The sequence below is a fragment of the Callorhinus ursinus genome, unplaced genomic scaffold (assembly GCF_003265705.2).
Source record: "Callorhinus ursinus isolate GAN/ISIS: 27379988/994484 unplaced genomic scaffold, GSC_fseal_2.0 scaffold77, whole genome shotgun sequence".
Classification (NCBI taxonomy): Eukaryota; Metazoa; Chordata; class Mammalia; order Carnivora; family Otariidae; genus Callorhinus; species Callorhinus ursinus.
In genome coordinates, this window is record NW_027397139.1 from 2,776,743 (window position 1) to 2,788,204 (window position 11,462).

Below are 11,462 nucleotides of genomic sequence, written 5' to 3' on the forward strand. Positions count from 1 at the left end.
ACGTGCCTCCCTAGAGTGGTCTGCAGGGTCCTGGGGAAGGTCACAGGGCAGGGCTGGGGGGTGGGTATACAGATGGGACTGAGAATGAGGCCAACTGGAGTTGGAACCTCACCTCTGTCAATTCCTAGCTGTGTGACCTTACGGAGGTGTCTTACCCTCTCTGAGCCTCTGGGTCTCCTAAACTGTAACCATGCCTTCCTGGGGCTATTCCGGGGATTAAACTAGATAACTTGTCCTAGTTTGCTGGGTGGTGTAACCCAGGCTGAGTGGCTTAAACAAGGGACATTTGTCTCCTCTTGGTTCCAGAGATCAAGGTGTCCGGAGGGCCGTGTCTGGTGAGGGCTCTCTCTTTGGGGGACAGCGGTCACCTTCTTGCTGTGTGCTCACATGGAGGGGGGGGTCCCTCATCCCCTTCCCAGGGCGCTAATCCCACCGGGGGGCCCCAGCTTCATGCCCTCACCTGACCCTCAGCACCTCTCAAAGGCCTGACCTCCAAATACCGTCCCACTAGGGGGGCAGAGTTTCCACACGAACCTATGGTGGGGGACCCAGTTCATGACACAGTGCATGTGCAAACCATGGAGGACTCTGACCACGTTCTGTAGGGATCACTGGCTGGTGGGACCAGCAGGGCGGCTGAGGTTCAAATCCTGGCTCTTCAATTCACCAGCCGTGTGCTCTGGGGCCCGTGGCTCAATTTCTCTGGGCCTCTGGGTCTTGGTTTCCTCAGCTGTAACGTGGGAGAGAAAACCGTGCCCACCTCGAGCGCTTGGAACAACACTGGGGATGTGAGTGAGCTTGGTGGGCCACGGCCACTTACGATGGAGCGGGTGTTTATGGGGTTAGGGGGCAGGCGGGGGGCATCTGGGCACCAGGGAGCCAGGACTGGGGCCCTGGGTCCTGCGGGAGATGCACTATCTTCTCATCCACTAGATGGATGAAAAAGACTCCCAGAGAGGGACAGACGCTTATCCAGAGCCACACAGCCCACCAGTCACAAAGCTGCAGCTGACACTTGGCCCTTGGGTGTCTTCGGGGAGGCAGCGAGGGCCTCTGGAGGGCAGGGTAGGTGGGCGGCCACACCTCCTGTGCTCCACAGTCCCCAAATGTCCCCATATGTCCCCAGAGACCAGCCCCCTGGCAGCAGCCTCCTAATCGCTGTGCCTAATTACCCCACGGCCCCAGGGAAATGCTGGGAATACCTTTTAAAAGCCCTTAAGCACCCCAACAGCAGCTCCCGGCCCTGCCAACGCCTGGCTCCCAAGGGCGCAGCCAGAAGCTCCAGGGAAAGGGGGAAGCACAAAAACAGAGCCCAGTCATTGTCAAGTGCAGCCCGGCTGGTGGCAGCCAGCCTAGAGGCTTGGGCCCCCCCCCTCCCTGCCCCCAACCTGGCGGGGTGGCTGCCAGCCAGGCCCGCACTCTCCCTGAGCCTCTACTGCCCACATATGCAAAATGGGTTACGAGTAAGTGAATTAAGACACAGAGGAGAAGACGAGAGAGGCTCCAGGCCCGTGGGAGACCCTACCATCACGCCACCCTATTGTCATGAATGCCGTCTGTCTGTCCCTCCTGGTCCTCACAGTGGCAGGCAGAGCACACAAGAGCCGGGAGCACTGCTTGGGGCTAGCGCTGCCTAGTGAGGATGGGGGACCTCGGAGCCTCCCCGGGGGGGGGGGGGGGAGCACAAGGGGGCGGCCGCTCTGGAAGGCGGTCGGGCGGTTCCTCAAAAGACTTAAAACGTGGGGTGTCCGTCTGGCCCAGAGATTCCACTCCTCGGTGTCCACCCAAGAGAAACAAGAACCCGTGTCCACACAAAAACCTGCCCACCATGTTCGCAGCAGCAGGATTCACAACAGCCTCCAACTGGAAAAAAACCCGGATAAAGGGATACGCACGGCGTGTCCACCGCCACGGGAGCGTCCCTCGGCCGCGAGCAGGAGCGAGGCGCCCACACGCGTGGCCCCGGGGACGGACCCCGAGCCCACGACGCTCAGGGAGGGAGCCAGACACAGAAGGCCACCCGGGGTGTGAGTCCACGTGGGTGACACGTCCGGAGCAGGCTCATCCGCGGACGGGAAGGGGGCTCGTGGGGGCCGGGGGCTGGGGGGGTATGGCGAGGGACTACTCTGGGGAAAGGGGAAAGGGATTCCTTGCAGGTGATGGAATGTTCTGGAATTAGACAGTAGTGATGGTTGCACAACTCAGTGAATGTACTAACAACCAGAGTGGACAGATCCCGAGGACACCGGGCTCAGTGAGAGGAGCCAGACCCAGAAGGACACATCCCGCAGGAGGACCCCACTCCCAGGAGGTCCCCAGAGGAGTCCCGTCCACACAGACAGAGAGGAGAGGGTGGGAGCGGGGGCTGGGGCAGGGGGTGGGGAGTCCTTGCTTCGTGGGGACAGAGTCTCCGTGTGGGGAGATGGAACGTCTGGAGACGGAGGGTGGGGGTGGCTGCAGGGCCGTGTGAGTGGGCTTCACGCCGCTGAGCTGTGCGCTTAGAGACGGTTGAGGGGTACCCGGCTGGCTCAGTGAATAGAACATGGGACTCTTGATCTCCGGGTTGTGAGTTTCAGCCCCACCTTGAGTGTAGAGATTACTTTAAAAAGATGGTTGAAATGGTACATTTTTGTTTATCCAGTCATCTATTTGTGGATATTTGTTTCTACTTCAAGCTATTGTAAATAATTCTGCTGCTAACACGGGTATATTGGCATCTGCAGAATCCCTACTTTCAGTTCTTTTGGGTCCATATCCAGGGGTGGACTCGCTGGGTCGGAGGGTGACTCCATGCTTAACTCTTTAAGGAACCATGGGACTGTCCTCCCCAGTAGCCGCCCCCCTCCCCCAGGCCACGCACCAAGGCTCCAACTTCTCCGGGCATCCTCAGCAGCACTGGGTGTTTTCAGGTTTCTTCTATTAACCAACCTGGGGGCGGGGAGTGGTGTCTCACTAAGGTTTCAGTGCGTTCCTGGATGGCCAGTGATGTGGAGCGTCTTTTCAGGGACATCTGGCCATCCGTATGCCATCTTTGCAGAAATGGCTGTTCAGGTCCTCTGCCCAATCTCGCAACGGCAATGGTGTTCCACGGTGGCACTGGTGGTTTATTTTGTGGTGGTGTTTATATATTTCGGACAATGGACTCATATCAGGATTTGCAACAATGTTCTCCCATTCTGTGAGTTGTCTTTTCATTCCCTTGATGGCGTCCTCTGATGCACAGTTTTTAATTTCTGTGAAGTCTTGTGTGTCTAATTTTCCCTTCCTTGACTTTTTTTTTTTTTAAGTCGGCTCCACACCCAGCGTGGAGCCCAACGCGGGGCTCGAACTCACGACCCTGAGACCAAGACCAGAGCTGAGATTCACAGTGGGATGACTGACCGATGGAGCCACCCAGGCCGGCTCGCTTCGGCGCTGGCTCTGCCATTTGTCCCTGCCACCCTGCCTCTTGGCAGCTCCATCCGTGCCCCCCAGCACTGCCCATCCTGAATCTCCATCAACGCCCCCTCCCGACCCCCGGCCGGAACTAGCTCCCCTCTGCTCTCCGGGGGCTACTGCTGCCGGCCTAGCATGTCCATTAGGCAGTGTCTGGGCTCATGATAGTTTAGGGGCCCATGAAAATGTTTTCGTTTCCTCCAGAATCAGAGGCAAATGATGAATACAATAATCATGACTATATCATCACACATCTGCCCTGGATTATATGTCAGTATACCAATGCCACCGTGAAACACCATCTTTAATATTTTCCATGGAGGAAGGGGACCCGCAGAGGTCCTGGTGCCACCCCGCATCCTGCTCTCCTGGAAGCAGCCACAGGGAGGTTTCGAAAGCCAAAGGGGACCGTGTTGCCCTCTCGCGACACCTGAAAACCTTCGGTGGCCCCCCAGCAGCCTCCAAGTGAACACAGCGTCCATGCACCTGGGTGGCCTGTCCCCTCCTCTCCCCATCGCCTCCCTTCCAGCCCCTCCCGCTGCCCCTGGGCCTTGGCACGAGCTGCCTCCTCCAACTCATCACTTGTCGCCTAGGTAACCCCCACATCATTCACTTTGTGGGGAAGCCCTCCCCACCAACCTCCCGGCCTCCAGCCAAGGTCAGTGCCATTGTTATAAACCCTCCTGGAAAGAAACTCCCCGCCGCCGCCTCCTTCTCTAAAGTTGCCATTTGTCTCTCATTAGAGCAGCAAGAACCCGCACCCCAGCGCCGCTGACACTGACACTGGGCAGGGTCACTCTCTGGGGGCGTCCCGGGCACGGTGGGGGGCTGAGCGGCGTCTCTGGCCCCACCCCCTCCATACCAGGAGCCCCTGTCCCAGTGTGACAACCACAGAGGTCCCCAGATGTTGCCAAACGTCCCCTGCAGGCAGAATCTCCCCGGTTGGGAGCTACCCCGCTGGAGCCTAAGGCCGCCATCCGATTCACGTCCGCCTCCTGCGCCTGCGCGCCAGGCCTGCCATCGCCCTCCCTGCGGCCCCAGGGCCCCGCACATGCTCCGAGCACAAGGCGCGCAGCGCTGGTCAGGCCTTTTCCAGCTGACCCGGGGCTGAAAGAGCGGGACTCAGGAGGACGATGCTACCGGGGGCGATTGTGCCCTCCCAAACCCCCCAGGTGGTTGCATTTGGAGGTGGGGCTTGTCGGAGGTGATCAAGGAAAGCGAGGTCACAGGGTGAGGCCCTGATCTGATAGCACTGGTGGCCTTGCGAGGGACGCCACCCCTGCCCACGTGCACACGCCGAGGAGGAGAGGCCCTTGAGCACACAGCCGGAGGCCGCTGCCTGCAGCGAGCCGGGGACAGAGTTCTCGGCGACCTCATCTGCCCCCCGGCACCTGGGTTGTGGACTTCCCAGGCTCAGAACCGTGAGAAATCAGGGTTTATGGTTTATAAGCGGCCCGGCCGCAGCGCTTTGTTACGGCAGAAGGCCCGGGCTGACCAAGACTCAGCCTGCCTTGCTGCGCGAGGCCTCATCCTAAGAAAGACGATCTTCACATCAAGCAAGATTTACTGAGCACCTACTGTGTGACAAGCTCTGTGCAGGGAATGAAAACGCCTCAATCCCTGCCTTGTGGAGCTGACCTTCTGGTGGAGACAATAAACACATACAGGAAAATGTAAAGACAGAGATGTTCTTATAAAGAAAAACTGAGAAGGGGAGTGAATGGATGTCGGGCTATACTAGGGAGGCCCAAGATGGCCCGTGTGAGAAAGTGAGGGATGGGCCAGGTGATTTCGAGAGGAAGAGCCTCCCAGGCAGCAGGCATAGCCCATGCAAAGGCCCTGGGGCAGCAATGGGCCTGGTGTGTTGAAGTAAGGGGTCCTTGTGGCTGGGGCAGAGTGAGCGAGGTGGGGGGGGAGGACAGGGCAGGTGATGAGGGGCCTTGGGGACCGCAGGGAGAACTTTGGGTCTCATTGTAAGTATATTAGGGTGTTCTCTTCAGCAGCACACACGCTAACATTGGAATGAGACAGAGAAGAATAGCATGGCCCCTGCATAAGAATGTCACACAAATTCATGAAATGTTCCACATTTTAAAAAATTTAAGCCCAAAATTATAGGTTTCTTTTTCACTAAATAGGCAATTGCAATACATGGTATAATGAAATGGACGGAATAAATATTCAATTTAGTTTTCCATCCATGAGATTCTCACAGCAAAATCATAGTTATTTTGTAAAAAGAAAAGAGAGTAATAAAACGTATGAGGGGATCTAGGGAGGGACACCACCTCATCTCTGTGTTCAAAACTCTCCCTCTGAGCCTGGTTCCCCTGCTGGAGAAGGGGTTAAACTATGGAAAGAGGGAAGAAATAATCCTGGGGCCGTGCAATAGGATTGGAGCAATCAGCAGGAACTCACAGTTCCTAAGACAGACAGCTGAGAGACAGACGGACGACCAGTAGGTAATAGATAACATGGTAAGTGGATGATGGCGGGAGAGATGATACATAACCACGTGATGGATAACTGATAAGATCAATAGATGATTGATAGATTGATAGGTAGGCTATAGATTTAGGTGACAACGCGCGAATAGGAGTGTGTGTGGGTATTGCTCAGCCCTGCTCACTGGAGGGTTCCGGAAACAGCAAATCCCCTCCAGTCTGAGTGCACCCGGCACCCCGTTCTTGGTTCCCAAATATCATTCTCCACTGAAGGGAAGCAGGCTCGGGGAGAGAGGGCCCAGACCAGAAAGAGGGCGGGGGAACGACAAGCTGAGCTTGCTCAGAGAGTGGAGCACATATCCAGTGACCCAAGGGGGACAGATCCAGGGACAACTAGATTCTGGGTATATTTGTGAAGCTGGACCCAGTGGGGTCACTCAAGGATCTTAACAGTATACCTGCTTTTGTTACTTAATTAACATTAACGGGGCTCCTGGGTGGCTCAGTCGGTGAAGCGTCTACCTTCCGCTCGGATCACCATCTCGGGTCCTGGGATCAAGCCCCGCATCCGGCTCCCTGCTCAGGGGGGAGTCTGCCTCTCCCTCTCCCACTCCCCCTGCTTGTGCTCTCTCTCTCTCTCTCTCTGTGTAAAATGAATAAATAAAATCTTTTTTAAAATAAAAAAAAAAAAAGAGGACAACAGCAAGCATTGGCAAAGACGTGGAGAAATCGAAATCCGCCTGCCCGGCTGGGGGGTGGGGTGGGACGTGAGACGGGGCCCCGCTGCGGGAAACAGGTTAGCAGTTCCTCACAAATGAAGCAGAATTACCATGGTGACCCAGCAATTCCAGTTCTGCGTGTATATCTGAGAGAAATGAAATTATTCATCCACATAAAGACATAGACAAATGTTCGCAGCAGCAGGATTCACAGGGGCCCCGAAGTGGAAACACCCCAAGTGTCCAACGACAGATGAACAGAGACGCACACGTGGTCCACCACCGACGGGAGTGTCCCTCCGCCAGGAACAGGAAGGAGCGAGGCGCCCACACACGCCAAGCCCACAACACTCAGGGAGGGAACCAGACACAGAAGGCCACGCGGGGTGTGAGTCCACGTGGGTGACACGTCCAGAACAGGCTCATCCACGGACGGGAAGGGGGCTTGTGGGGGCCCAGGGCTGGGGGCGGGGAAGATGGGGAGTGACCCTGACAGGGATGGGGTTTCTTTTTGGGGTGACAGAATGATCTGGAACTACGCAGAAATGATCATTGCACAACATGGTGAATGGATTAAATGTCTCTAATGGTGAATTTTCATGTATTTTACCACAATTAAGAAAAATAGTTTGCACTACAATAGTGGGTCTCATGTTGTCGGAGATTTTTGGTACCCCCTCAAACTTTATGCCTGAAGAAAATGCCTCACTCAAAACTGCACTTACCCTAGTCCCAGCCCCGCCAAAATTACGTAAGGAAGTCACAATGAGGTCTCATTGAGAAGGTGACCTTTAAGCCAAGCCTGGAAGGAAAGGAAAGAATTAGCCAAAATGGCATTTGGGGATGCCTATCAGAGCAGAGGAAGTAGCCTATGCAAAGGCCCTGGGACAGGTCGGGACCTGTGTGTTGGAGGAACAGCAAAGAGGCCCGATTGGCTGGAGCAGAGTGAACGAGGGAGAGAGACTTCGAAGTTCAAGCAGGGCCTTGGGGGCCTCGGGGGCCTCGGGGAGGATTTGGGCCCTTACCCCAGGGAGGTGGGAGCCCTGCAGGGCTGTGGGCAGAGGACAGACAGGACTTGAGTCAAGTTTTTAAAGCCTGTTAGCTCTGCAAGGGGAGGGATTTTCATCCTCCTTAGTCAGCACCCTAAACCTCCACTTAGAATCCTCCTCGGCACAGAGTAGGTGCAGTAGACACTTACTGCGGGAGGGAAGGAGGAACAGCTCCAGCTGGGGGTGGGCAGGGGAGACGAGGTGCAGGGTGGGAAACTCACACTGCCCCCAAGTCACCCAGCTGGGCTATGGCAGGCCAGAGGCTCAAACCCAGAGCTGGACAGCTGAGGCCCCAGCTCCACCGGGCCTACCAGAGGGAGGTCCCCAGCCAAGCCGCCGGTGGCCACCTGTTTCCTCCCCCGCCTGTGATTAATGGCCCTGCAGCCCATCCATCATGCACCAGCCAGTGCCTGGCTCTGCCCCGGAGGCCGTGGGGCCCAGTGCTCATTTGTAAGCAGGCTGCGAGGCTGGTCTCAGACGGTTGGATCCATGAGACAGATCCCTGCCCCGCCTTGCTCCCAGATATGGCCCTGAGAACCCCGGGAAGGGGAAACACCAGGACGCAGGCCCAGAGTCGGGGATGGGTGGGAGCTGAGGGGTGTGCAGGGCTGCTGCCCGACAGTAAGATCCTCGAAAGCCCCAATCCCCCCATATTAATTATCTAGTCAAGACCATTCCGTCCCGGGCTGTGGTATCTTCCCTGCCTTTCCCTCACCCACCGCTCCTCCATGCAGTGGCCCCAGACCCTCTCCTGGACTGTAGTGTGGGCACCCCACCCCGTCTCCCGGCCTCCCACCTTGCCTTCCTCCGTTCCGGCAACCAGCAGAGCCTTCTACCTGGCAGACCCTGTATGCTGCTCTAAGCCAGGGCTTCTCAGCTGGGGACCATCTGGCCCCCAGGGACACTCAGCAACGTCTGCACACGCTTCTGCTTATCAAGACTGGGCAGGGAGGTGCTCCTGGCATGGAGCGAGTGGGGGCCCGAGATGCGGCTCAACACCCCACAGTGCCCAGGATGGGCCCTCACAGAGAATGATCCAGGCCAGAATGTCAGGAGTACAGAGGCTGAGAAACTGCTCTAAAACCTCCCATGGCTCCCTAGTGCCCTCCATGTAAAATGCCAATGTCGCAGTCCAGAAGGCAGGGTCCTGCTTCCTCAAGCCTCCTGGCCCTCTCCGACCTCCCCTACCCCCCCCATGCTGCCTTCATGCCCTACCTGGAGGGGCTGTGTGCCATAGTGGTTAAAGGCCCAAGGACCTGACTTTACATCCTGGCCCTGCCACCTTCCAGCTGTGTAACTTTGGCCAGGTCACTTCACCTCATGGTGCCTTAATTTCCCCCATCTTTCAAATGGTCATAATACCTAAGGCTAAAATCCTTAAAGCCCAGCATGGCACATATTAAAAACATATACAGCTTGGTTGGTTTATTTTTATTCATGGTCTGGGACACAATTCTGGGCTTCTCTGCCTGCTGAAAGGCCCAGCCCTGACCCCACTGGGCTGGGGGTGGGGGGGGTCTCTCATGTCCAGCTCTGCCCTGCCAGCCAAGCCTGGGGTCTGCTAAAATGGGAGTGTTTGATCCCCAAATACCTGAATACTAGATCAGGCTCAGACACAGGCGGCTTCCCAGGAGAAAGGGTGTCTGGCGTGTGGCTCATGCTGTCCCACAGGACCTGAACTCAGTTTAATGCTGTGTTGTCAACATCTTGAAATTCCTAAATTCCTAAAATTTTTCAGTAAGAGACACTGCATTTTCATTTTGCCTTGCCCAAAAATCCTATAGCCCATCTGCATCGGGGACTCTGATATGATGTGTGGGGTCTGCATGTTCCAGAACCCGATAGGAATACTGAAGAACTTTCCAAAAAGGTCTTCCTTTTTTTCTTATAGCATCAGGACGAGGGGGACCCACATCTTCCTTACTCATCTCTGGCCCCATCAGATACCATTTTTATTTAACACCCAGATATTTTGCTCAGCATGAATTTTTTTGGGGTATGACTTTTTATTTTAAAAAACAATTAAAGTAGCATTTATCTTGAAGGGTTTTGTGTTTTTTTGGTGGGGGGGAGGGGGCAGGGATAGGAGGAACCTTACACTTTGCTTATTCATCTTATACTTCTCTGGGCTTTCATCTGCCCAGGAAAGGTGTCTGGGGTCCGAACTCTCCGTTTTACAGATTGGGAAAACCCAAGGCCCCAAGAAATCATACACATCCAGAGAGGCAAGCCGCATAGTTGATAATGATGGTGATGGTCGTGGTAATTAAGAGACTGCATTTAGCACTTGCCAGGTTAACTGTGCATTACTTCACCAGCTTCTTTGGGGCCTGTTCTCCACATGGCAGCAAGAGAGATCCTATCAAAATCCCAGTTAGGCCGGCCCTCCCCCGTCCAGGGCTCCCATCTCTCAGCCTCCCTTGCAGTAAAAGCCCAAGTCTCCCCCCCAGCCCCCAAGGCCCTGCATCATCCGTCATGCGCCTGGCACCAGCTACAGAATTTGCTCGGCCCAATGTAGAACAAAACTGTGAGACCTCTTGTTCAAAAACTATTTCCAGACCACAACAGCAGGTCATGAACCCAAGCACAGGCCCTTCGGAGTGCAGGGCCCCTGGGTGAACGCGTTAAGCTGCTGGCCCTGCCTCCGAAGTGCCAGGCTCGGTACTGCCTCAGGGCCCTTGCACTTGCTATTCCAGCCTCCTTGACTAAGCCACCCGCGCCCCCACCCCTAGCAGGGCTCTCTCTCACCTTCAGGTCCAGCAGGCCTCTCTGACCGTCCCCTGTTTAAAACCTTCCCCCGGCGCTTCCCCCGGCTCTCCCTGCTGCTTCATTTGCCCCATAGCGGTTACCACCGGTTGACCTGCCCGGGGTTTGGGCTCGTGCATTTGTCCGTCTGTCTCATGTCATCTCCACCAGGGCTGGGGCTTTGTACCCCCCACCCCCAACCCACCCCCAGGTCCTGGAGCAGGGCCTGGCACACAGTAGGCGCTCAATCAGTGTGCGTTGAAGGGATGGCTCCCATGAGGTCGGCGCGATGACCTCGGCCTTTCTACAGAAGAGGAAACCGAGGCTCCGAGAGAAAACAGCCAGTGAGCCAAGGTTACAGAGCATGTCCCTGGCACGCGTCCAGGTCGCGCCATGACAGAGCCGGCGGTTTAGATGGGGGCGGCCGGGCCCTTTCTCTGCCAGATGGGGAAACCGAGGCCCGGCGGCGGCCCGGGCCACCCCGCCACCCCGCCGGGAGGGGCCGTGGCCCCGGGGCGGGGCGCGCCGTGCCCAAGGTCACTGCGCCGGCCGGCTGGGGAGGCGGGCTGGGTGGGGATCCGCAGGCCTCCCCGGGCGCGCGCCCCCCTCGGCGGCGCGCACGGGGCCCGGGAAGCAGCAGCGGCGGCGGCGGCGACGGCGGCAGCAGGTGGAGCCGGAGCCTCCGCGCAGCCGAGGCCGCGGCCACTGCCGGCGTTGCCGCCATTAGACAATAGGAGCGGCGGCCGGGCGTGCGGGGAGGCGGGCGGCGGGGAGGGGCGGGGAGGGGCGCCGGGCGCGCAGGAAGCGGGGCCCGGGGCGCGCCGGGGCCGGGCGCGCGGGGAGGGGGCGCAGGAAGCGGGCGAGGCCGGGCGCGGGAGGCGGCGGCGGCGGCGGCCCCGGGAGCTGCCGATCGGCGCCGGGACAAAGGCGCGGCCGCCCGGCGCCCCGAGCCTCCCGAGCCGGGGCGCACAGCCGGGGCGCAGCCCGCGCCCCCCGCCGCGACTGACATGATGTTTCCACAAAGCAGGCATTCGGTAAGCGGGGCCCGCCGGCCCGGCGCCTCCCCCCCC

The 11,462-nt window shown here is 57.7% G+C and overlaps 1 protein-coding gene and 1 non-coding gene across 3 annotated transcripts in view; both read left to right on the forward strand.

Moving 5' to 3' along the window:
• The first annotated feature begins 5,422 nt into the window (after window positions 1-5,422).
• On the forward strand, window positions 5,423-5,529 carry LOC112815478 (U6 spliceosomal RNA). The gene has a single exon (XR_003205991.1). It is a non-coding gene; the product is annotated as a U6 spliceosomal RNA (small nuclear RNA).
• A 5,701-nt stretch (window positions 5,530-11,230) lies between these two features.
• The window catches only part of TLE5 (TLE family member 5, transcriptional modulator), an 8,264-nt gene continuing 8,032 nt past the window's right edge, over window positions 11,231-11,462 (forward strand). Inside the window, exon 1 of one of the 2 annotated variants that reach the window (XM_025861272.2) lies at window positions 11,231-11,426. In XM_025861272.2, the coding sequence (XP_025717057.1) occupies window positions 11,400-11,426 (27 nt within the window). In that variant the 5' untranslated portion in view covers window positions 11,231-11,399. The remainder of the gene's footprint in view (window positions 11,427-11,462) is intronic. The other variant, XM_025861271.2, reaches the window with a different exon arrangement.